The sequence below is a fragment of the Zophobas morio genome, unplaced genomic scaffold, assembly GCF_036711695.1.
Source record: "Zophobas morio isolate AGI-343-1 ecotype UQ-CSIRO unplaced genomic scaffold, CSIRO_AGI_Zmor_V1 ptg000024l, whole genome shotgun sequence".
Lineage (NCBI taxonomy): Eukaryota > Metazoa > Arthropoda > Insecta > Coleoptera > Tenebrionidae > Zophobas > Zophobas morio.
In genome coordinates this window covers 6,262,882-6,290,552 of record NW_026972129.1, presented here as the reverse complement: position 1 = coordinate 6,290,552, position 27,671 = coordinate 6,262,882, and the positions used below count along the sequence as shown (strand labels likewise).

General features: G+C 30.6%; 2 protein-coding genes across 3 annotated transcripts; one reads left to right on the top strand and one right to left on the bottom strand.

Moving 5' to 3' along the window:
• The first annotated feature begins 2,398 nt into the window (after nucleotides 1–2,398).
• Nucleotides 2,399–18,636, top strand: LOC135134842 (uncharacterized). Of its 2 annotated transcripts, none has more exons than XM_064063692.1 (5): nucleotides 2,399–2,693; nucleotides 15,392–15,555; nucleotides 16,051–16,214; nucleotides 17,191–17,442; nucleotides 17,503–18,636. In XM_064063692.1, exons 2-5 carry the CDS (start codon nucleotides 15,403–15,405, stop codon nucleotides 17,765–17,767), a joined length of 834 nt encoding a protein of 277 aa, XP_063919762.1. In that variant the 5' UTR covers nucleotides 2,399–2,693; nucleotides 15,392–15,402; the 3' UTR covers nucleotides 17,768–18,636. The 2 variants fall into 2 exon arrangements, with proteins under 2 accessions (XP_063919762.1, XP_063919763.1); XM_064063693.1 differs by lacking the exon at nucleotides 2,399–2,693 and adding an exon at nucleotides 6,429–6,555.
• A 6,886-nt stretch (nucleotides 18,637–25,522) lies between these two features.
• Nucleotides 25,523–27,048, bottom strand: LOC135134924 (transcription initiation factor TFIID subunit 7-like). The gene is made up of 2 exons (XM_064063822.1): nucleotides 26,896–27,048; nucleotides 25,523–26,836 (listed from the first exon to the last, which is right to left on the bottom strand). Exon 2 carries the CDS (start codon nucleotides 26,832–26,834, stop codon nucleotides 25,722–25,724), a length of 1,113 nt encoding a protein of 370 aa, XP_063919892.1. The 5' UTR covers nucleotides 26,835–26,836; nucleotides 26,896–27,048; the 3' UTR covers nucleotides 25,523–25,721.
• Nucleotides 27,049–27,671: the final 623 nt, after the last annotated feature.

Sequence of the window (27,671 nt, the reverse complement as noted above, 5' to 3'; positions counted from 1 at the left end):
ATCATTATTAATTAACCAACCTTTTGAGGAGGGAGTCTTCCCAGAAGAGTTAAAAGGGGGCAGTATTTGTCCAATGTTTAAAAAAGGCATTTTATTATTGCATATGTATGAAAAATATAACCATTAGATATCTGCAACACATAATACTTCGTGAGTAAGACACCTTGGGAATTATATTATATTCTTGTTTTAGTAATTTGTTTTAATTTTAAGTCATTAACCTTACAGAAAAATTTCCACTTATTTTCACCATAACAACTTTTCTAACTTTTTTAAGTTTTAATAAATTATTTACTGTAAAGTACATTTAAAAATTTTAATCTACTTTACAGAATCATATTACATTATGCACATTTTAAAAAGAATTATTGTAATATAATGTCGTCAAATTTTTTGTGAAAATAATCACAGAAGTTCTGTTTAACGTTTTGCAACATATTTACAGGATGTTCTTAAAAAATTTAAATTCAAATGTAAAATTTCTTAACAATATGATCCAGTAGTTTTTTTAAGATTATCTGTATAATAAAACTGCCAATGCACAACAAACAGACGAATACAGGCGACCTACTTTTTGATATTTTAAGGTGCTATGCAACGTCAAGAAAAACATGAAATTAACCATTTGCCAAATGGACTAATACCGTAATTCTCTACTATGCGCCCGGAGAATAAATACAACATAAAGTATGGAACTTTAAATCTGTTAGCCTTCACATAACGGGGGAAGTAAGAAGGGTGGAGATTAAAATGATCTATAAAAGTAAGTGACTTTAAAAAACTCTAAAAAAAATCACACAATATTAAACAGAATTTCCCTGGTCCGTGGTCCCTGACGCACAATGAAACAAATCCAATTTTTTATACACAAAATTCGATTTTGTGATTTTTTTTTAGCAATAGTTAAAATAAAAATATGTGTAAAATGTTGAACTACAGGTGGAGAACAATGCTATTCGTATTTTACAAAGTTTGTTTTTCTAATAAAATTTTGCGATGATGTCATCAATATTTTAGAAGGACACATACATTAGTTTAGATAAGTCTAGTGTTATACTACCTAATAATAACAGTCCTGTATTCCCAAAATTTCGAGAAAATGTTGTTTACCTACTTTCTTACTTTGCAACACATACCTATTTAAATTTCACCATTATACTGTATGTAATATCTTTCAAGTCAAAGCTAAATCTACGTTGGAAAATACAAAAAAACTTCTTATTATGTCTAGAATTATCTTTTTCATTTCTCGACAATTTCTAAACTTACTTGTTATATTAAGTCTTCAGTACTTTCTTCAACAAAATTACTATCAAGCTTTATAGACTTTTTATTACCACTTTACATATTATTTTGCTCATTTTCTCAGTTTTCAAAATTATTTCTTCCTGAAAGGGCAAAAATTTGCAAATTAGTTTTGCCCATACCAAGCAAAGTATAAAAGGATAATCAACAGGAGTGGTACTTCAAGGAGTACCGTTTACCGGCGCATGCACAAAACCGCCCATAAATTTGATTTTACCGCGAAACTAACACTGCATCATTTTTATTGTGTTTAACTGATTCATCAAACAATCATATAATGTAATTTAGTCTTTATAATGACTCAGATTCATAACGATATAAATCAATATATTTTAGATAGGAGTAGTTTTAGAATGATACCAAAATATCACATAAACCTATTGCACAACATGTTGATGTGAAATATAAAATAATCGTAAGCCAAACTCGATACTTATTAAATACTTTATGTAAATCTTGCATATAGTAGCAATATTAATGAAGATTAATTTGTTTTAATCATGAACGAACGAATATATTCTTTCCTCCATGGTCATAAAATTTTGAAGTGTTTAGAAAAATTATGTTAGTAAAATTAATTTATTGAAAATAATTCGTCTTATTTTGAAACTGTGTATGTCAACTCAGATATTTTTTTTATCTTTCATGAACCTATGTAAAGTTTTAATTAATTATTGCATTCCATGCATATTTAATAATTCCTGACTACAAAATGATAGGTATGCTTTAGTTGCAATAAATTCATTATTTTTTTTTTTATTTGTCACACAATTATTCAGCAACTAGGTTAATAAAAATAATAAACATTGTATTTATATGCAAATTTAAAAAAGTGCAGAAAAAAGAATCTTGCTCAAGTAGGTAACAGTGTTTCTTTCGCAACGCAGCGTTAAATTCTCTTCGCATTGTTAAGACCGTAAACTAGAACAACATTATCTGATTGCACTACAAAAAGTGCACATAGAAGATTTTTTAAATCAGTAGCTTACGAACAATAACATTTTTAACAAAAAACAATAGATTTCTCACTGTACCATCTGCTAAAATACAAACTAGTTAAGATTCACTTGACAGCCTTCAGGATGACGTAATGTACCGCTTTCCCCACACGATCTACTGTTTAACCTCAGAAACGCCATCCAAGTTTACTTTGTCAGAGACACGTAAAAGGTGTTCTTGTTATGCATGTACTTTTTTGGAGCTGTGTATAATTTAAAAGTGACAGTGAAAACTATAACAAGAACATGGACGATACAGTGTTTTTAATATACATACAGTCATTTTATAAAAGATGTAAACGTCATATGTAAGTGGATAATTGGTAAAAAGTTTCATTTTTGTGCTTCGCACATTCCACTTACTCCCCATCTGTCACGGATTAATAATAGGTAGGTTCATTATGTTCGTTCTTATACAAACATCTGCTGATATTTTTCATTAGCAGATAAAGCACGCAGTTGTAAAAGATGATTTTGATTTTCTTCATCATGAAAGACTCACGATTAAAAATTCAGATAGCTACTAAATGAAAAGTATAAAATTTAAACACTAAAACCAAGAACTTAATAAAAGGGTTTTTTAACTTAAAGCATTTTTTGTTAGTAATTTTTGTAAGCATTGAAATGAATAAAATTTGTCGTCTTATTTTATTTCTTTTTCTTTTAGTCCTGCTGCACTAAATTTTAGACATATGAACATAGTTATCCTTGAAAAAATTATATACTTATCAATTATTATCAATTATTTCTCCTGTCATTAACAAAAGTGTTCCCTTACTTCAAAATCTTAAATAATTATACAAGGTAAACTTTTGTTACAATGAGCATATATTAGCAGGTGATCTTAGGTTACATGTGTGAATATACATATGTTTATTCTAAACACCAAACATAACATGTTATCACCTACACAAATAATACGCGGCTATATTCAGTAAGTACAAGGATGAAAATAATTAGTATGGATAACAACTTCTGTGTGACTTATTCTTATTGTTTATTAAACGAAATAGGTTCCTTTGTATTGTATTTAACACATCAAAAATTAATAATATTTAACGTTAGGCAAAGCGATTTAGGCATACGGATATACAACTGTATATATTTTAACAATTAAATGAAACTATTAGACTATTACGTGAATATATAACAAATAAATTAAGAACAAATTACTTACTGTATTGTAAATCACTGTTAAAATAAAAAATTCAAAAACGGCAACATGCATGTTACTGCATTTATGAAATTTATGGCAGAATGTTCTACATTAAAATTATTGATAGATTTAACCTTCATTTGTGATAAATACGTGAAAGTCTAACAACTTTGAAATTATGTAGGTTAAAATCAAAAGCAAAACTGATCTTTCCAAAAATTAATCGAAATAACTATATGCATATGTACCTCACACAAAAATATATAATATTGTAATTTTCGTCTATATAAATTGCCTAACCGAACTGACAATTTAAAGACCTGAATTAATTTTACATTATTTATGATATTTATTTAAGAACCTGAAATAAAGACATAATTATGAAAATGTCAAAGGCCATTCCCAACAAGTATCCAGCATTATTTTACGCATAACAACTTCCTACAGTTTCTTGATTTAGGTATATGAAATTTCACTGCAGCAGAATTAGAAAGTTTATGATTTTTAAAATACAAGTACAGTATCTATCTGTAAATTTCATAAATTTGATGATTAAAAATACAAGAGACACAATATAAAGAATAATATTTATATTAGATATTACGGTCAATTCCGGGTCAGTGGTGGGTTTAAATATAACAAAATATAGATCTATATTGACTATTTTCAATCTTTTTTTAATAATAATAATAATAATAATAATAATAATAGTTTATTTCCCTACAGGTTACACCCAATTACAGGAAAATATACAATACTTAAGATTAAGGCAAACGGCGTGAAATTAAAGACAATAATAATACTAAAAATTAGGCTTATTCTAAATACTTAATAACATAATCAGAAATCTCTTTAAATGGTGTAAAATAAAGATCACATTCATTAGCTATTTGATTAAAATGCTCACACATAACACTTACCGGTGAATTGTTTGATACATTTGTTCGGCCTATTTTGGGGTAAAATGTAATATGTTGGCGGGAATTATGTCTAGGTACCGCAAAGTTTAATTTTGATAAAAGCAGAGAGCTATCAATGATGTTATTAACTAGTTTGTATAAAAAGTGAAGGCTTAAAATAATTCTTCTAGTTGATAATAAATTCACATTAAATCTTCTTAGTAACATATGATGGTCACAGCCTCTTTCAGGATATCTACCGTCAAGGAGAAAACTTACGAATTTTAAAAATTTTCTTTGAACAGACTCGATATGCCAACTATGAGTCTCATAAATAGGGAACCAAATAAGACTACCGTACTCTAATTTTGACCTTACAAGACTACAATATAAAGTAATAAGGGATTTCACGTTCGTAAAATCTCTACAATTTCTGTATATAAAGCCATAGTTTACAAATGCTTTTCTGACAATGTCATTCACGTGATTGACAAAAGTGAGTTTTTCATCAAACAAAATACCTAAGTCTTTAAACTCAGTAGTTCGTGTCAAGTTAGTGCCATTTATATTGTATGAAAATTCAATAAATTTTTTCTTATTTGAAAATGACATAACTTTGCATTTATCTAAGTTTAAAGCTAGACAATTTAGGGTGCACCATTTATATAAATTACGTAAATTGTTTTGTAGTAGTAGACAATCATTTAGACTGTCTATCCTGTGGAATATTTTAAAGTCATCTGCGAATAATAACTTTTCACTGAAGATCTCATTTGGTAAGTCATTTATAAACAATAGAAAAAGAAGCGGACCTAAGTTGGAGCCTTGTGGTACGCCTGAATTAGGGGTAAAAGTTTGAGAGGTATAATTTCTATATCTGACACAATTTATTCTTCCGCGAAGATAAGATTTTAACAAAAGTATTAGTGATTCAGAAAAGCCAATTAATTTTAGTTTATGTAATAATATGAAATGATCTATTGTATCAAATGCTTTAGTGAAATCCGTAAATATCACATCAACTTGACTTTTTCCATCTATAGCTTCAGAGACATATTGCGTAAAGTAGGCTAAGTTGGTAATGGTGGATCGTTTTTCTACAAAACCGTGTTGATATGGTGATATTGAATGTTTCAGTGTAGAATATATTTGTTTATAAATGGTTGATTCAAAAACTTTTGAGAAATTGCATAGTAATGCTATTGGACGATAGTTTTCAATCTTGGCTGGATTATCCTTCTTAAATACAGGTGTAATACAAGCTTGTTTCCAAACAGAGGGAAAATGAGATGTTTTTATAATTAGATTAAATATGGAATGCAATGGTTTTGCAAATATTGCAGCACAATCTTTTAAAAGAAAATTTGGAATTTCATCTGGACCTGCTGTTAAGTTATTTTTAGTCCTTTTTAAAGTATTTAGTATTTCCTCCTCACTTATATACTTTACATTAACATAATCGTTTGATACATTTTGTATCATCTGCGTATGTTTACAACTAATGTTTGAATTAATAAATGTACTACAAAAGTAATCACAAAAAGCATCAACTATTGTGGTAGGAGTTGATACTTTAACATTCTTGTAGCTTAGTTCACTTGGTATTCTAGTCTTGTTTTTTTTGTTCTGCAGAATAGACCAAAATTTTTTAGGATTAGTACTGACAGAATTTTCTACCTCTAATACATAATTTTTGTAAGATTGCTCAATAAGATTCTTGCTCATTGTACGGTATTGTTTAAATATTTCGTAATGATGCTCGGAAGGACAGTCTTTGTAATTTTTATGAGCAATAAACTTTAATTTCAGGCAATGTCTAACTTCACTACTGTACCAAACGGGATAAGCCGCTTTTTGGGACGAATATCTGCGAAACTTTGGAGTTGTTGTTGCAATAATTTCATCAAGTATACTGTAGAAAGCATTTCAGGCGTTTTCGACATCTGTTGCTAAATATACAGAGGTCCAATCAGCATTAGATAACATATGATACATAAGTGGAAAGTTGGATTTCTTAAAATTATTTTGCTGAGTAGGCAGAATGCTTTTCAAATTATTGAACTAAAAAGACCATTTGCAACCGCAAAGGTTCGTCTGGCGAATCAATAAACCGTAGCAGTGCCGAATTATGTAACACCTTTTGAGCCTTCTAGGCCCAAGATTTTGACAAGCTTTTGAACTTTTGAAGTAATTTTTGGTAAGGATAAACACATTTATTTTAACAGTTATAATATAATACACTCACCCTTAACCTGTCTAACAATTTCGAAGAAATTAGATGGATAGGTGCACCTTCTTTATGAAATAATATTTAAAAAAAATGAAGATGTTGAAGACCAAACCCAGGACTTTTCGCAAAGTGTTAAGCAGTACACCATACATTCTAACCCTGTTGATATTATGACATTTACAGAGAAAACAGTGTAACTACTACAACACTTCCGTAACCTACGAGCGCATAACAATAGGCTATATTTGACGATTGGGTAATTTCGTAGCCCCTAGAATATGAACAAAAAGTTTCTTTTTGTGAGTCGTTTGTGTTGATGATATTATTAAACAAGTAAACTGAACAGATTATTGTCAAAATGTAGGTGTATTTTAGAATTATTAAGATCGCTAAACCTGTTGTATTGTGCACTAACCACTAGTAAGTTTTCTCTGCTCGAATTTAAATTATTCAATATATGAACTAATGAGCCAGATACTTCTTTAAAACTGTTAAAACATATATTTTTTTTATTTATTATATTAAAAAAGTTGGTCTAAGCTATTTTTTCCTACGCCCCTGAAATACATTAAAAGAAATCCAGTTTCTTAGATAAATTATAAAATTATTTTGTTATGATAACCCCTATAAGTTAAAATAAATGTATGATTAGGCTATTAAACTGCAGATAAAGACATGGGTTTTTTCATGCCAAAATTTCATAATGACGTTATCACTTCTTTAGCAAAGACACATATCAATGGAGAGATGCAGTGTAATACCATATGATGGAAAAAAAAGCTTCTCTAGTAGGCCATGCAATTTATTTTTAAAATAATTGTGTTGGTAACTCTCAAACCGAGCACAGAGAACTGAAGAAGAAACGCGCAATAATAACAGTATTCACTGATAAACCACAAGTATAGATTGTATTTTGCACATTTTAGGTAGGATTTATGCAACAAAATTTTGAGGTGATGTCATCAAGTTTTTCCGGAGGATCAATAGATAGATCTTGATTAACAATTTGGCATGCTTACGATAACCTTAAAACATTTGCAAAATTTTAGAGCATTCGGGCTTGTAGTTTCTAAATTAAATTGTAAAATGTGGTTATACAGTTTAGATCATTTTTTCACAAATATGCACGTCTAGGATAAAAACTCAAGGTGGATTAATAAACTATAAGTATAAAAGTATATTATTTTATAAAATTTAAATAACATTTACTAAGCAAGATGACCTAATCAAATTGTTGGTGTGGATGATCAGACAAATTTTGGTTAGCTTTTTACCACCTACACGATATTCCTAAAATACATATAAATTGTCACAATAAGTATCAGATAGTCTGTGTCTAATACCATCTCCAGTACATCAGAGGTGACCGACAAACGAAAATGGGAGATATATTTTTTCATGCTCTAATTGTCATAAAATGTCAAGAAAACGTTAAGTTCGCCAGATGAACCTTATACTTAATTACTTTCCTAACTTACGTTCCGGAAGGAATAAATAATAATTGTAACAAGTACGATATGCTCGAAAAAAGTCACTAGTGATGACTGATGCTGGTCACATATTTTAAAAATAAATTTCATGACCTATTTTTTCGATCTTACAAGGTTTTATATTGATATAAATATTTTACTAAATATACCTCAAATGTTATAGTACACATACATCGTACAGTACAGTATAGTATAGTACAGCACGTAACAATTAATTTTTGTTCACGAAAAAATCTAAGGGTCATTCTTAGCACATTGAAACAAATTTTGAAATTATGATTTTGCAAAACACTATACAGAATTTTCTCCGTTATGGAAGAAAATTTTCTAAACTTTCAACTTACCTGAATTTGGCAGATGAATAGGGTACATAATCGATGGCATCCAGAATATGTTAAGGCCAAAATTACGAAACAACTTTTGATACTTACCTTATGTTTATTTGAATCCATTAACTGTACGCCTTTAAATTATTACAATAGACTGATTAGGGCTAAATGTCTAATATCTAACAAATAATCATTTTCCTATTTCATTACGTTTTAACATCGAATGCGATATCATTAGATTGCAAATAACTTTTCCTTTAATTTTTTCGAACAAAATATAAGATAAAAGTTTTTTGAATGCTGCTCCGGGTTAGTTTTCTTAGACAGTCCATTTCGCCTGTAGGTATATGGTTGTACAATAAAACTTGTGGTCGTCTTTTTTTTGTTGTTTTAGTTTTTTGTGGTGCTTGAAAATGTTCGAAAACAATATATTTGTTTTTATTTTAATACAGTTTTTGCTAACCGTAATCTTCAAACGCATAAACTATTCCACTAGGTACATTTACCAGTACTATATACCATTTCAAGGTTAATTTATTCTAGATTTGTGTTTTAGATTTTGCAGACTTATAGATATTTTTCATTCATTAAGAGCGTTACTCAGCAAGTGAATAATGAAATTAAAATTCTTTGTACGCTGCACCTTGAATAAATTGTAAGGAATTTTAGGTTACTTAAGGTTACTTTGAAATTACTTTAGGACTACAAAACAAATAAATGTTAGCTTCTCTAGTCGATTCCATCAACCTTTTTACACTTTAAGTTTCCAGTTTTTTAAAACTGTATTAATTGTATGTGTTTCTAATTATTATTAAGAATAGTCAAAAAAGTACATTTGTTTAAAAGATATAATTCCATCGGTGAATTTATAGATAAGTATTTCGCCTAGTATGCGAATCACTGCATGATGAAATAATTTTCATGAATATTTAATTTATTACGCAATATGTAAAAAATCTCATTTTTGTAACCATCATTTCATTTTATGGTTATGTCATAGACATCATAATTTCACACAACTTTACTTAAATAAATATTTCTGTTCATGTACTTGCTGTGTATACCGAACGACTGAATAAATTTTAGAATATGCACCGTCTTAAAGAGGTCATTAAATGAAAAGTATGTTTAGAATTTGTTGTAAAATAATATGCATTTCAGCTTGATACATAAAAAAGAATAAAGACCCACACATATAACATCAGATCGACCACTAAAATATTACCCAAAAATAAAACAATGACTCTCATTAGAAGCACGTCAAGTGATAATATATATGTGAACTAGAAATATTTGTAGGTGCAGTTTTCACCTGTAGTAGGTTCTACAGTCTTTATCAATTTAATTTATATTAAAATAAAATCGATATATTCTTTTTTTCATAGCGTACCTACTAATATACATATCTATATTCCAATTTATTCATTAACATTATTTTAAATTTTGTGTTTTTTAGGAACACATTTATTTTGCGATTAATTTGTCATATATTTTTCAGAGGTTGAATATTTCAAAAAAATTTGACCTATAGCTAAACTGTCAAATGTAAATCCATATGTCAAATGTGCGAAAAGCTCGTGTCGTAATATCAATAATACAATTGCCAAATGTAGTTCAATAACATAGATCCCTGTTAATTTTTTGTAACTTTCTAATAAATGTGTTAAATCTTCATTGTTAACTAGAGTTAAATGTGAATCCAATGGTCTCCTCTTGAAGTTGTTTTGATCATTTAGGTGATCTGAACTTCGGAGGTAAAACTTAAATAGACGCTAATCCAAAATAAAGCAGTCAAGAAGAAAAATGTCAGAACAAAAAAACTGACAGTCTCGCGGACAAGACACACAAGATTTTTGGTAATGTTGCGTAGGCACTTATAGTGATTATAAATATTTTTCCATCTAAATCAAGTATCGCCTTGTTTTGATAATGAATTTAGTTAGTTACGAATACGTCAAATGTCATATTTATCGGTGTTATTTTGTTAAAGATCTACTAACTCTGTAATGTATTTCAAAAATACACATTACACCGTAAAAACTTGAAGTAGGGTAACCTTTTTTTCTAGACTCAAATAGTACTGAAAAGAAGAATTTTTTTTGTTTTAAATATTAAATACTTTGAACAATTTTTTCAATGCGTTAGTAACAGGTACTAATTGGAATGTCCACTTCATTATTCAAAATAAATTAAAACTTATGAAACAATGCCTCAAAAGTAGCGGATCATCCAAATTATGTTAGATATGAGTGAAATAACCTACAAACAATTTCTAACTAAGTATTACATAATTTATTAATACATTATTTCTACAAAAATGTTAAAGGTAAGAACCTAAAATTAGTAATTAACAATAAGACTACTATCTATCAAAATACAACTGCCTTAATCAAGAGTTAAACATATACTATAGAGGTAAACTACAAAAAAACTACAACATTTTAATACAGAGTGCGATTTTCAGAATGAGAAATATTATATCTTGATACGCTATTTTTCTTAATGGTTACAAAGAGAAGCAAAGTTAACAAACAAACAATTACGTACAAAGCAAATGTTACAAAATACAAAATTACTACGATATTATTATTATTATTGTCTACGTTGTTATCAGCTTTAAGAGCATGAACGGTATTAACAAAGCCAAAATCGTTTGTGCTGTTAGGACAAATCGATATATTTAATGAGATTTTATGTGTAATGTAGTTATTTAGTAACGAATTATTTAAATATGTGAAATATTTATAGAATAAGCTTTTTTCAAAATCCTTTCTAAAAAAGTTTAAAAACTTTGAATTTTCTAAAATATTATCTATTGTTGGCAAAAATTCTTTGAAATTCTGAAAAGAATCAGTTAAATTTAAATTTTGATTTTCATGTTTACAAGCAATTTGATGTATATTTTCGTTGTTTTTTGTTGTTCCGGGCAGTATCATAATATTCAAATTTTCCATATAAAGAACAATTTTTAGGAGTTTGGCACAATCCCATAAATTATTGTCCAGAGAGACAAGTGATAATTTGTCCAAAGCTTCAGTATTCAGATCTGTAAGTTTGTTGTTATCTAAATAGAGCTGCATGTCATCGTATTTCGATGAATGAAAGAAATTGAAATCATCAATCATATTAAAGGATAAATCCAAACGCTGTAATCTTGGTAAAACTTCAAAACATCCATACTGTATACTTTTTACTTGATTTTGGGATAAATTGAGATACATCAATGATGTCAGTTCATTAAAAATTCCATTTTGTAGAGTGTCTATTCGGTTATGATGTAAATCTAAATTGTTTAAATTCTTTAGATTGACAAAAACATCGTATTCCAGTTCTTGGAGCAAGTTAAAGCTTAAATTCAAAAACGTTAAGTTTACAGCACGACTAAAAATAGAATTATTTAAATAAAGTAAGCTGTTGTTACTTAGGTCCAAAGATTTAAGTACAGATGCTTCTAACGTTATGCTTACATTTTCTCCTGTGTGATTCATTAATTGCAACTTTGTTACCTCTTGCGAAATTTTGTCAAAACCAATATATCGCAAATTAATTTGAAGTAAAGAAAGTTCCACGTGATCTATAATTTTGAACGGATTATTAGAGATATCTAAAAATTGAAGCTTCCAAAGAGACTTAAATAGCCCTCTATGCAAAACTGAAATATTATTATAATTTAAAGATAAAATTATTAATTGACCTAAACCCACAAAAGCATACTCGTTAATGAAATGTATTCTATTTCGATCTAAATTTAACACTTTTAGCTGTATTAAAGAGTTAAACACACCTTCTGTTATGTTTGCCAAGTGATTACTTGGTAAGTGCAGTTCGCGTAATTCTGACAAAGCATTAAACCCTCCAGGTCGTATAATTTGCAAATTGGAGTTATTTAATGAAATATATCGTATATGACTCATTTTAGAAAAAAAGTTTGTTTTAATTACATTTAAAAATAACGCTTCAATAAACATCACATCGCAAAGTTGTTGTGAAAACAATACAGGATCCTCTTCAAAAATACTGGTAACATCATGATCATAAAAATGATCGAGATCTTTAGGCGAAACATTTGCTTCGCGTGTATATGAAAAAGTATTATAAAAACAAGTGCATACTCTTAAATCTGAATACTCATAACGACCTATTTCTGCAACGAATGGCACGTTATATCCCCATGTAAAATCACACTTAGCCTCACTGTAGGGTAAAAAGTAGCTCACCATCAGTAATACTCTCACGTATTTTACAAACATTGTTCGGATTGTTACCTGAAAAAAAGTTATAATTACTAATAATCTTATATTTAAACAATATTGAGTTAAAGTAACAATGAGTTGGTAGCAAACTTATAAAAATGTATAGCTCAGCTAAATCATGCTGATTTATCAAAACTTAATAGTTTGCTGTTTAGCCATTCCTTTCCACAAATTAAATATAGAATACGTAAATACAGCTTAAAATACACATAAAAGTAATACTATATTAAAAAAAAAAAAGAAAAAATACGTATGCGCAACATATGACAATATTTTTAGAAAATCTTAAAGATCGTTACTTCTGCATTTTTTAAGTTTGAACGATACGCAGGATTTCACACTCTGTATAACTAGTTTTTAATATAAAATATATAATGAAAGAAGATAGTTTCAAAATTACATTCTACATTTAACACGACTGTGTAAATTAATATTTCTTATAGTTTAAATCTTTGCGTGGCAGGAATAGTGCAAATAGTGACAGAATAATAAATACTTTGTTACTTACTTTTCCGTTGTTTAACAAATTACAAGTTTTAATTTCAAATCAAAACTACTTATTTATAATATTGGTTGTTAAATAAAATTTGTTTTCATTATTGTCAGAGAGTATTATTCCAGAACGTTATTCCCACTGTACTAAAACTGCTTATTAATTTAATTTTATCTATATGGGTTTTTAGTTGATGCAGCTGGTTATTTCAACTGTAAGCAGCAAATATTTATAGTGTGACAGAAATCATTTTGATTCGAAGTTGGCTTTGATGTGCGTTTTATATTTGGTATCACTGATTTTTAAACCATAAAAATATGGGCAACGAAACACAACGGTGACATTACATTTCTAAGTAAAATATAAAATAAATTGTTAAATATATTTTTTCAACCATTATTTTAAGACATTCTTACAAATCCCTGTTATGTTATTTTGGTATACGTTAATTTGCAATTCGAAAAATTTTATTTCCTCTTTGAGATCACTAATAACAAAGTCAGTAGTCTCCCGCAAACAATTTAATATTATAATCAATCAGAAATACATTATACGAAGTCTTTGTACCTTATTTTAAAATTTAAGTATGTAAGTACGTAGCACGGGGATCTTATGACTTTTTTTCATCACAATGGATCTTCCCTGTTTAACTGATTTGAATTCTAGCTGTTTGAAAGTAATCTACAAAGTTCTTATGTGTACTTCCGCTAACGTAATGTGTTGAAAGTGTTTGAAATGTATACGTCGTAGGCGCGTAATAAAGATTTAGAGCATTAACTTATTATAATTTATTTATTCATCCCCTCTAAAAATTTATGACGTCATTTCGAAACACTATTGAGTGAATTTCAGTTGAAATATGCAACCGGACACCTTTAACCTAATAACCCGGTTCCTTTCTGAATTTATCGTATGAGGATTGTTAAAAAAAAGGTTTCACGTGCTCATAAAATGTAAATCTCAGGTTCCAAAAGATTTAAGTATGATTCGGTTTATTTCATATTATTCTTAGAAACGATGAATCTAAAATTACCATCCTAATTATATATATTATTATAATTAGTGAAATCTGATGGAGCTGTCTAAAAATATTGAATTACTCTATCTTGAGATCTGGGGGTACGTTTCAAGTGCCAAAATTTAATACAAATAATATACAAAATAAAAACCTTATAATATTTCGGAAATAAATAGAATTTCTACAATAAAAAAATTAACAGTTAGTCAAAGTTTTGCAAAACAGCTTATATAAACAACTGCAAAAGCAGCGAAGGTAGACGCCACAAATTATTATTGGAAAGTTAGTACATAGTGGCGCACGGAGGAAATAATGTTCTGTATAATAAAGTATAATAAAGTTCAGAATAAAAACTCTAATATTTTGAGTTTTATATTTTCATGGTTCATTCCTAATTTTTGACGTTTAGATTTTGTAAAAATTTAAGCTAGCAAGCAAGCAAAGATACCTAAACTTACCTGCTAACAGTGCCAAACTTTTTTCTAATAGCAAGTCACATATTTTTGTGTTGGCTAAAAATGTTGCAGAAACTTAGCTTAGGTAACTATATTCACTAAAACACTACTTACCTATTGAGTCATATATAAAATTAATGGGGGTATAACACAGGAAATAACAACAAATTCTCTTACACTTTTCTAAAAGTTTCAAACTATAGACATACCGCGAGATCGAAAAAAAATTAGTCAAAGTTGGCTATGTACGACAAGCCGTTTGTAGTAATTTAAATTTGTTTATTAAATGTCAAATTGACAGTTTAAAATTAGAATTATGACACCTATTTTTAAAACACAAAAAAAATTAATCAAAAACACCGTTTTCCAATTTTGTCCCATTTCTGAAGTAAGATTCTAACAAAAAAGCTTTAATTTCGTTTAATAACATTGCAAATTACATTTGTCAACGTGACGTTTAAGAAAAATTATTTTAAACTAAGAGAAACGGCTTTTCGTGCATGGTCAACTTGGACTAATTTCTTTATCAGTGTCTCTGTACTTACACGATCAGATTTAGCTCTAATCGTTTGATGCTATAGTTTAATTTGGGTTTTGTAAAGGCAGGCAGACCCAAGAAATATTTACAGTGCGCAAACTAACTTTATGTTCTAACATTGAGCGTGGCCGGATCTTTTCGAACCTCGTGAGTCACTCTCTTCTACGTGACGTTATAACCAGAGAAAACAAAAATATTGTATCAGTTTAATGTGAATTTTGTTGTAGTTAACAGGAAAATGGTTAAAGTAATACATAAAAATCATTATATCGCATCTCCAAGACATAGTGTGTCACCAACGCCTATCCATTCCAGAGAGATAACTTACTCAGATGGAGAAGAAAGCCAAAGAGCACCTTCAGAAAGAACACTTTCTGAATATACTTCAGTGGTAAGTATCTAATTTCAAAATTGTTATATAGTCGAAAATAAATTGTTTTGACAGGAAAAGTTATCGGAATACAACTTCTCATATTTTCATCTAGTTCATCATTTAATTTTAATCATAATTCTAAAAATTTAACAAGCATGTATACAGAATATTGGAAAACGTGCTGCACTCATAATGTATTTGTTAACGTTATCGACTAAAAAATAGTTGCTGCCAGGATAGAAATCTCGGTAATAAAATATCTAATACAAATACCTACATTTTCATAAAAAAATCTCGATGGTGATAATAGCGATTGTTGTAAAATTTAATAATTAATAAAGATCATCCCGTTTCGTGTCTATTACGAAGTTTCAAGTTTTTATAATCAAGATAATTAATAAACTACCGTATTAAAATCAGCTATAGATTTTATAGTATTATAGTACATGCCATATTAATGAAGTTATAAGTTACCTCAGTTTTGTTTAAACATATATTTGTTATGTTTGACAGCCATACACCATAGTAAATGAAAGAAATGGTCGCAGTAAATATCATGGTGGTGTTACTACTCATCCACCTCGGGCTGCTTCTGTCCTAAGTCGAGGAAGTGGATACGATAATGGATCAGATATTTATGTTACAAGTGGGGCTTATAAGGCACCGTCAGAAATTAGGTAAGACATTTCAAAAACTAAATAACTCAAATAGTAATATTATTAACAAAATTAATTCTTTGGACTGTACTTGTCTGAAATGCATGTACCTTAACTTTATTTTTAACTCAAGGTAAAAAATGCTTGTATTCACAACAATAAGACATTGTACTCTGCGTAATGAATCATATGCTTTTAGTTCTGTTTGTAATTATACTCGTACGATAACATTAATAGTTTTGTAAATAGTAGGTATTCCTCATCAAATTGAATGGCACAATGGATGTATCAGTAAAGATTATCCCAGGTCTTTATCCTAGGATATATGTATATTAGCCCATTTACTATTTTTGTAGTTTGTTAATGTTAAAATAGTATAAAAATAACATGCACTGAACATCCCACATTATGTTACGTCCTACGCTTACGTAAACTTTTACTTTCATTCCGTTAATTTGTTTTTTAAACAGGAAAGTAAGTTATTTAAATTCATGTAAATTATAACAGCATTTAATTACAACAGGTCTCGATAAAAGTAGTTTTCAGCACAAATAAAATATAACTTTACGCCCATTCTCCGCATGAATTTAATATTTTGGTTTTTCTTTTATTAAAACCCTTTCTTGGTGACTTGCGTAGCACACCATTCTAATGTTTACTTACAAGTAGATTCACTTTTTATTTACAGTGCCACTCCTTAAATATGCATGTCAATATTCGTTTCCTCTTTGCTGCAAGTCCAGGTTGTTTTGTTTTCACAGCCAAGGAAAGAGAAAGAGAAAACGTATCTTCGAAACGTTATACAATTAGAATCATTCAGGTTAAAAAAATTGAAAATTATTTACCAATCGTTGATTGTTTTAATACTGATATCTGTGGCTGGACGATACGTATAACCTTTGATACACAAAATAGCAAACAAAAAAAAAATTACTTTGTTTAATAAACATATATAAATGCTGTTTTGAACAATGTTATATATTTCATATTTTTGTAGTCGTAGTTCCCGAGCACCAGCACCAAGTCACTACTCGTATCGAAGTGGAGCAGCGCCTTCTTTAACGAGTACCGTGAAAACACGTACTTCCAGGAAAGCAGGCGCTAAGATGGAAGCTATGGCAGCACCAAACCCTTTTTGTCCAAACATCAAAGGAATGTGTTGTCTTATGCTATTATTAAATCTAGGAATAATTTTGGTTACTCTCGGATTTGTCATCGTAATACAATTTTTTGAACCTGTTTATGTATGGTAAGATAACGTGGTATTTTTTAAAGAAAAGTTGATATTAAACTTATTGGTATGTTTTAGGGTACTTGGTATCGTTTTTCTTATTTTCGGTTTCCTTACGTTAATTGGCAGTCTTATATACTGCGTTGTTATTTGTAAGGACGTGAAATCCCCGAAAGATGTAAACCCAGAAAATCTTTATTGGACTCACCATTGGCAGAAAACAATCGGCTCTCCGGAAATTCACTACAAAACAGAAGAAAAATATGCTGATGACAGATATAGCGACAGATACTCGATAAGTAAAATGTCTGGAAAGTATTCAGATAGAAACAGCAGATATTAATTTAAAGTATATTCTAAATACCAGTGAGGGATGCTTCAATTTTTAACACTTTGATAGAGCAAGATATTTTTTCTAACGTATGTGTTTATGAAATGTAACAATAATTAACAATCAGCCCACTTCGTTCCCAGTTTGTTTAAAATAATGTCATATTAACAACAACATCTATACATGAAGTTCGGAAATATTTATATCTATTTATTTTTAAAATCTTGCTTTAATTTTTCAATTTTGTAAATTATTTTGAACAGTGTCGTACTGTCATTCAAAAAAAAAAAATGTGGGTACCTAGATGTACTCATCATTTTTACATTTTATGGAATGACAAGTTCCATATGCCAAGAAAGATATAAGATTTTTTTTCTCATGAGATATTACTTGATCATATCCAGTCATGTGAAAAAATAAGAACAAAATAACATTTTTAAGAAATACAATTAACCATGTTTATTCTAAAATAAACAGTTCTCTAAATAGTTGTTTTTTTCTTTTGTAGGGCTATTGATAAAATAAAAACAAAACTGTAACAGTTTTGATTTATAGTTCAGTCAACCCGCGTAAAAATGGGCAACGGTGCATTTTGAGTAGACAACGTTTTTTTATTGGGTTTCGCAGAGGGGTCGGCCGTGATTGCAAAACTGGGTTTGAAAATGAAGGTGCAATTGGTTTTTTGTTTTATCCCCGTTACCGCAAGCTTGACAAAAATGTTTAAAGTACATCCTTGTAAATAATACAATTATCTATAACTTTTATTAACAACTAGGAAATAAAAATACTTAGGGAGAGATATCTCTTGTATTCGCAATTCTACAAAAAAATGCTTCATAGCATTTTTAAAGATAATTTTCTAATAAACAATTTAAACCCAATCTTTTATGTGGTTTATTTTTACTAATTATTATTACCATTGTTGTCAAGAAGATAAGTTTTATAATTTTTTTTGAGGTCCTGGGTAGGTTTGGTAGCATCGTGCTTGCCCACTACACCTTGGGTCGTGGGTTCGATTACCGCCCTGCTCTGGGTATTGTATATGTCCCCCGTTCCCCTGTAATTGGGCCTCCGGCCTGTAGGGGAACGTAATTCAATAAAATAAAAAATAAAAATCGTGCAGAAAACTGAGTCTGTCAAATGCACTGCATATAAATAATGGTAATATTTGAAATTCTTCTATAGCAAAATTTTGAATGAAGCAAATTTAAAATTTATAAAAAAATGTGAAAGTTTCGCTTTTCTTCTCGGGAATCACATCTTTTTCTACATTCTGAATCTTAAATTTTTTGGAAACAATCTAGAAGTCCCGAAATAAATATGTTTTATACAAACTGTAATTTCAAACCATAAAAATCTCTAAATAAATTACGAAATTAAGTTAATATCACAGTACAAAAAAAATTTAATCAGATAACTACGTATTTTTACAGTAGGTAAAATTTTATATTATACATGTTTCAATATAAGTAGATTACGTAATGTTACAAAAGTACAAATTCCAAAATTAGAGATTAGAAGTAACGCATCCCCCGTAGAATTTCATCCAGGACCTTTTCATAAGGGAAAAAAGTGTACAGTAGAAGTAGTATGGAACCTACGTCTTTCCCTTGCTGGGCGGTTATTTTACCAATTAAACTATCCGACTTTTCATTGTCCGCGTTGGATTTTGTTCGAGAGTATGTTTTCCACGATAGTTCTTTTCTTTAATTTCTTGTTTCACTTCTTATTCCACCATGTTTTCTCGTTTGTTTTGAGACCGACTTCTCTTGTATTATTTTTTATTACCTCTTTGAAGGTTGCATTGTTTTTTTAGAGAATTCCCAAGCATTTTACAATTTGATAGGCGAGACGAGTGTGTTTTGATGTTAATACCTAATAATAATTTCTTAAATAGTGAAAATAATTGTTGAACAGGTGGATTGTTGAAACTCTGTTCTATATGGATCGCTAACGTCTAAATCTATTGAAATCAATGTAATGTAATATAGGAGAGAATTGCGTAATTTGAACCGCCTCCTAATTTAGACCCAAGTTATTTTAGTTAATTGGGCATATATAAGTAGTACTGTTGGTATGGAACGAAAGCTTTAGTTGTAAGTCAACTATTGAATTAGTAAAATTGAAGAATACTGTCTGAACATAGGGTAACATTATTCATTCACTATTCATTCACTCATCATTCGGAACTCAGTCAGACTCTATATTCACTCTGTGGACCTAACGGTCATATTCTATTCTTATTCAAGAACACACTTGTTATTTGTTAATAAAACTTATAAAACGACTGTCCGCTGTTCTAATTCATAATCATCAAACTTAACACTGTCTTCATTATTGTAAAAAAAATACATTTCTCCACTTCATGATGCTATACATAGTTTGTTTGTGAAGTGATAACTTCTTGTATTTGTAAGGTAGGTAAGTACTTTTGAATTTTTCTACATAATGTTTAGAGTATTTTAAAGTATATCTTACTATAAAATAACGCTGAAGTAGAAATCATATGAGCAGTAACAAAAGATCCATATGCAAATGAACGGACAATTGCAAGAAATGTGGGAATTTTGTGATTTTGTGTGCCAATAAATTCTACCCATACCACATTCCGTTACTGCAAGAGTTAAAAGAGACTAATTACCCTAAAAGGCTTCAGTTGTATGCCTTTTTCCGTGAGTGTCTGAGAATTAATCCCAATTTTTTAAAATTTGTTTTATTCAGTGACGAGGCTAACTTCATTAATAATGGTGGCGTTAACAAGCACAATCTTCATTATTACGCTTATGAAAATCTTCGATGGATTCGTATGGGGCATTTCCAAAACGTCATTTCGACGAACGTTTGGTGTGGAATCATTGGAAATAGAATTAGTGGGCCTTATTTTTTTCGTGGAACATTAACTGGTGTACGCTATTTACAATTTATCCGATATATCTTACCAGAATTGTTAGAGGAGTTGAAAATTGACACAAGACGTCAGATGTGGCTTCAGCAAGATGGAGCTCCATGCTATTTTCATCGCATTGTGCGCAACTATCTTAACGATAAGTTTGAAGATAGGTGAATTGGTAGAGGCGCAGAACATCCCCCTCCTAGCCCTGACATGACCCCGCTGGACTATATATGTTTATGAGACCCGTATCGAAAACTTAAATATTACACCTGAACCCCTAATATTCTGAGACCGGTTCGGAAATCTTTCTTGAACCGACTAGGAGTTTGTGCAAGAAGCGGTGGTGCACACTTTGAGTATTTATTGCATTAGTTTTGTTATTCTATTATTGTTTTTCTGTACTAAAATGTATTTTGACATTTCTGAAAATTGGATAACTTCGATATTAAAAAAATATTTAAATAAATAATTCACGAGGTAGCCTGTGAAAATGTATTTTGGATTGCATAAACACAACTATTACCACAGTATAGACATCAATCAGTAGGGACAACTCGTCTCGGCGCCTTTGATCTTTCTGACCCGAATTTTAAGCCGTCATCGGTGGTCGTTTCCCAAAATATTTCTAGATGTCCCCACCCAATTTCAAAAGGATCACAAACGCTTCATTTTAAAATTGATTCGTGTACACAATTTACTACACTTTGTGCAAATGAATTTTTGGAAAAGACTTAAAAATAGTGTAATAACAATAACATTTTGTAACTAGTTGATCTTAGAAACCCCACAGTCTGTTATAATAAATAATTAATTAAGCGCCCTATAATAGAGATGCCGTGTTGAAATTTAGATGTGGCCCGATTCTCTAATAACGATTTTACGCTTCATTAATTTCTTTTTCATGATGGTTGTAAATGGTTGTAAAATTCAACGTTATTAGAAAACGCTAATATACAGGGTTAGTCACGAGAGAATTACTTCTGAAAATTATTTTTACGCAACCCAAAATACGAATACCATGTACCATTTGATACTAACTGAATTTAAAATGAAATGCTTAATCCATGATTGCTTTGAGTTTGGCAATCTCATTTTGACAATTGTGGAAAAGGAGGTTACGCGAGTCTCCATGGTGGTACCGCAGCCAGTCGGAAATCTCCTCCGGCGCCGCTAATAAATTTGTCAGTGTGCCTCTTGATCTTTTGCAACCGATTAATCACGAGAAAATTATTTCTAAAAATTCCTTTTACGGCATTTTATTCAAAGGTTACAACACAAACTCAAACAAGTAAGTAAATAATTTAACTACTAATCTGTTGAAAATATTGGGCATTTTGGGGGGATGCTACGGCTTTTTTGTAAATGGATGGCCGAAGAAGTCCAGAGGTTGCAGATTTGCAATTCGAAGAGGCTCTAGGTGACGCAGAGATGGCAAATTAACACATGCACATTAGCGGCGAACAACATTGGCACTTACGGCTTCAGTATAGCCCAGATTGATCTGATTGTATATCGTCGATCCAATGGGGCTCTAGAGGCGAGTCAACGATGAAAAAAAATGTTAAAAATTAATTAACGTCAAAGTGACACTGCCAAAGTCAAAGCAATCATGGATTAGGCATTTCATTTTAAATTCAGATAATATCAAGTAGTAGAGGGTATTAGTATTTTGGGTTGCGTAAAAATAATTTTCAGAAGTAATTCTCTCGTGACTAACCCTGTATATATACATTTAATTCTTTACAAAAAAATTAAACAGTAAACAATGGTCCTATGAAAACGTGAACAACGCTTTTTAAAATGTCTGCGAAAATTACACTTAACTGCAATAATTACACCGGAAGATCAGCCTTAAATCATCAAAACCAATGCAACTAAACTGCCAAATTTCAAATATTTCACATTAAAGTCACTTACTAGATAATCAAAGTACCGCAGTTCAATGTCCCAATGTGTAAGAAAGAGAAGTACCTTGCGTTGCGCGCCCTCATACGGTCACAAGACAAACGACCACCTATGAAAACGGGTCAGTAAAAGTAGCGAGTTGTCTCTACTGATTGATATCTATACTGTGCTATTACAGCGGCAGCTATTCGTGAATCACCCTGTATAATGTGTCCATAACTTGTAAGATAAATCTTATCATCTTTTTCTACATTTTAGGGAAATTTAGGTCCATACCTTAATTATTTATGAAAATTTCGGTAAGCGCCACTGTTTTCAGCTTACAAAACTATAAAACTGTTTCTTCTTTTTTTCACTCACAAAAACGGTCGACAATGTTTTTCCTAGGATTTATATAGTTTTGTGAACTAAAAACAGTGGTATAAACCGCGTTTCAAAGTTTCCGTAAAAAATGGAGACTTGATTTTTAAAGATGTGATGCAAAATTTTTACTAAAAAAACAATAAGTCTGTTAATAATAGAGATATTGCATTCTGAAAATGTTCTGAGAGTGTCCAAAAGAGGAAAGTAGGGGCGTTGGACTGAGTGCCAAAGAAGATTTGCAGTGCCTAGAGCGACTTTAAAGAGACACTTAAACCACGAAAATAAAGTAGCCAACAATACCAAGAAAGTCATGGGACGTTTACCAAAAATCAAGAAGAAGAATTATAGCAAAAATTATCTTCTACAACTTGAAGAGAACCTGTACGGTTTAACTATTGCAGATGTCAGGAAGCTGACTTTCGAATGGGCGAATAAAAATAAAGTTCCCCACTGTTTTAACCGTGAAAAAAATGGTTGACAAAAATAGTTTTATAGATTTATGAAAAGGAATCCCAAACTATCCTTACGCCATGGAATTTTTTTATATTTTAGAGCAACTTGTGGATAAATACAAAATTAGATCGAACACGATTTTCAACGTAGATGAATCAGGTTATAGTACGGTTCAAACAAGAAAACAAAAAATCATTGCCAAACGCGGTAAAAGACAGGTTTGGGGAATCACTAGTGGCGAAAGAGGAGTACTTATTACGGTAGTGTGCTGCGTAAAAGCAGCAGGCTTTTACATTCCACCGATGATCATTTTTAAAAGATAGCGACGTGCTCCAGAACTAGGAATTGGAGCTCCTCCAGGTAGTATTTGCGAAATTTCTGACAGTGGATCTATTAATTCTAAACTTTTTGTTGTGTGGTTAAAACACTTTCATTCATTAGTTAAATCCGGTATTGAGCAACCCGTCTTGTTTTTATTAGATGGACGTTGTACGCACGGCAAAAATTTAGAAGCTTTGCAATTTGCAAAAGAAAATAATATCCATTTGCTTTAGTTGCCAGGTCATACTATCCATCGACTTCAGTCTTTAGATGTTGCTTTCTTTAAACCCTTGCAGAATTATTATCTGCAAGCCCAAGAATCATGGATGCGTGCTAATTCTGAAACTCCGATATCTGTTTATAATGTAGCAGCATTGATAGGAAAAGCATACGGTCGTGCAGCTACTGTTGGAACTGGAATTTGACCAGTAAACCGTCATAAATTCCAAGATCATGACTTTGCACCGTCGCTATTGTACAGTCTGACGCAGCGGAAGGCACAGAGTCTCCCACAGCAATTTTATCCCCACCAGTTGATTGTATGGTATGGTCACTTCTTTCCCTGACCAACAACAAAATCGCTCCTTACTTAGCTTACCCTTTCCATCAACTAGCCACGTTAGAGATCCTAGTGTATCTCCTATTTAACCAAACATTCGTCAGAAGTATTTATTACATTCCCCAGTTGATCATAGGGTCACTCTTACTCCAGGTCAACAACAAAGCTGCTCTTAGTTCACCTTTTCGATCAACTAGTTGTGCCAAAAATATGAGCGAATCTCTGATTCCATCTTGCAGAAGACATTCCTCGCCCCTTAAGTCAATAAAAAAAACAGTTCATTTGTACGAGATTTCGCCATTGCCGACCGGAGGCAAAAAGACAATTATGTGAACGACAAGGCAAAGCATCCCAATCTGCCATGGAATTAACAATAAGCACACCATAATAAAGAAAAACTAGCGCAGAAAAAAAAATTAATAAAACAGAAAAAAATGCAAGTCGCGGGAAAAAATATGATAAGAGATTTATTTGCAAAAAAAAAGATAAGGTAACAATAAAAAAAAATAAGCAAAACCCGTCTCGACACCTCATACAAGCTCCGCAGAAAACACAGAAAGTGCCTGTACTGTGGAGGTGGAGACACCTCAAAAGGTCACGTAGTGGAGAGGGATGAGTTTGCTGTTGCCGCTGTTCTAAGTGGGCTCATGAAGAATGCGCCGGTATTGGAGAGGAAGATAATTTTGTGTGCGAACTTTACTCGTCAGTATGAATTCAAACGATTATTCAAATTAGGATCATTGCGGTTCAATTTAGGATACCGGTGTCTTAAATTGGACCATTTATGTCAGATTTTCTTTTTTTATTTTTAATACAAAAACATGGTTTATTTTACCTTTTCATAGTATTTGTTAAAAGTCTGTAAAACAAAGACTATAGATTTTCTGTTACCTTTTTTTAATAAAAAATGACAATTATAATGCAGATTTTGTGCAAACAGTCCAACTTACGCAACTCTCCCATTATAAAGTCCGGATTTTTTTTCAGCTATTGTTTTTGCCATTTCTATTGAAACACCACCTGTTGACTTTGTTTAAATTTAGCAATTGCTAACAGCTTTCGGTTGATTGACAACGGCTTTTAGTTAGAAAATTGTCTGAATATGAACGTTGCCAAATTTACGATTAACAAGTGGTGTTTCAATAGAAATGGCAAATACTATACTGAAACATATGCATATTTAAAATAATCAGCATTTGTTGAACAAAGTAGTTTATTTTGAAAGACTGTTAGATATACGACATAGTAAACATATTGTAGCAGAATAACAATTTACTAATACACAGTTTATCAGCAAACACTGAAAAATTCTAAAATACATGTGAAAAAAAAACCGAGACTTTAATAATAATAATTTATGTACAAGGTCTACAATAGTATTCAAACTTATATAAAAATCAAACTTATAAACAACATATTGCTGATTTCATTATTGATCAAAATTTCACTAATTAATAACTTAATATTTCCTTCTATTCTTGTTGCTGTTTTAAAAGCTCCTCTAAACTGTATTTTTCCTGTTCTTTTTCTATCTGTTCCTGGAGTAACCGTTCTAAAATGTTTTGGAATCTTTGTCTTAGAGCAATATTTTCAATATTTTCAATTTCCATTTCTTGATGTTGACGCCGCATTTTTAAATCAGCCAATTCCAGTTGCAGTTCATCTAATCTAGCCATAATATTGCTTTTAGTTAAATTCTGTTCACTGTATGATATATTACTGGATGATTGTTGATAGTAGTCCATTTCTTGCATAAGTGAAGGTGAATTTTGTATATCTCGGAACATATCACTAGTAAACTCGGTTAAAAGTTTGGAATTTGCTGCATTCATCATTACTGAATTTGAATCTGTCAAATGACTATCTTCAGCTGAATTTTGACTATTTTCATCCAACTCAAGTACATTTAAATGAGCATCTTCCTCCTCTGAGTCACTCACTGCTCCACCAAAAATGTCATGTTCGGCAACATTTTGATTAGGAACTTCAGCTGGTTCTTTCTTAATAACTGTACCCTTATTAACTTTATTTTCATCGTCTTCATTAATTACTTCCCATTTAACACTGACAGCATCATTATCTATTCGAAGTAATCTTTTAACTTCTTTTTCTATTTCTGGAGCTTCCACATATTTCTTTTTTAGAGTTTTTCTAAATCTCCTCTTCCTTACATTTTTTGCAGGGGGTGTTACTCCATGCGGCATTAAGTATTTCTTTTCCACTTTATTTGGATCTTTTCTTTTTGTTTTCTGTGGAGAATCCTCATCTGTAGTAGCTTGATCATCTTCTTCTTTACATATTAACATCTGACAAATGTCAGCAGTTTTATAAAAACCTTTAGAATCAATCGTTTTCAAAGACTCAATAATTGTGGGAAGATCCATTACTTTTGCTGGCAAAAGCCAATGGTCCACTCGTACTTCACCATGTCGCATGTCATTTTCTATTTTGATGGTCAACCGATCTTTTAGAGTGCTGTTGCTTCTAATGGCCTCTCTAAGTGCTCGGCCTGGCTCTTCTGGTAAACGCAAAATAAACTGACATTCAAGTTCAGCAGGTGAATCCGCTTCGTGTCCTTTGTACATGACTAAACATAGAAAAATACATACAAGAGATTTGAAGTATGGATTAAACGGATTATCTCACCTAAAACTGTCAAGAAATCTTTGCTTTATCTGTTACTAAAATACGATATTAAAAACTGCAAGAAGTTATTACGATGGTAATTAATAACAAAATAGTCACGACATAGGACATAAAACACAACAGACTGCTAAAAAACAAGGTTATGTTTTGACTTTTGAGGTCATCAATTGTAGTTTCCTGTAAGGTGAAATATAGAGGTCACCACTTTCCATTAAAAATGTAGGAAACGAATTACGATGAAACATATCCCTGTTTATATTTTACCACAGTGTGACAATAATATGTTTGGTGGCGCCCCCTTAGCAGAATGAAATAAATCCGTGATAAATCAAACAAACTTACCACCACCAAACGTTTTCCTTTTTTGTCAGCAAGTTCACCCTATACATTTCTTTATTTATACTGTTTTATATTTTATGAATACTGCCTCATTTTTTATGGAAACTGTAAAATGAAAATTGATATTTGCGTTTTTATTCAATTTTGACATTTTAAACGTCAATTATTGACTTCATAGCAACTGTGACAAGTGATTCTTTAATCATTAGTGAATAAAAAAAAATTAAATCACTGAATCATAATATTTTTATTTATTAACTGGCTGACCCAGTGAACTTCGTTTCACCTACAATTTAATTTTGAATCTGCAAAACCGAATGCTTTGAAAACTTGCAGATGTTTTAAACATATGATAAGCATAATAAATGTTTATTCAATTATTATTATCCTCTCCAAAAAATTGATGACGTCAGCCTAAAATTTGCCAAATGAATCCT

Coding starts and splice junctions, on each gene's coding strand:
- LOC135134842 (XM_064063692.1), top strand. CDS start 15,403: ATGGTTAAAGTAATACATAAAAATCATTATATCGCATCTCCAAGACAT. Junction 16,215..17,190: donor AAGGCACCGTCAGAAATTAG/GTAAGACATTTC, acceptor ATATTTTTGTAG/TCGTAGTTCCCGAGCACCAG. Junction 17,443..17,502: donor TTTGAACCTGTTTATGTATG/GTAAGATAACGT, acceptor GGTATGTTTTAG/GGTACTTGGTATCGTTTTTC.
- LOC135134924 (XM_064063822.1), bottom strand. CDS start 26,834: ATGTACAAAGGACACGAAGCGGATTCACCTGCTGAACTTGAATGTCAG.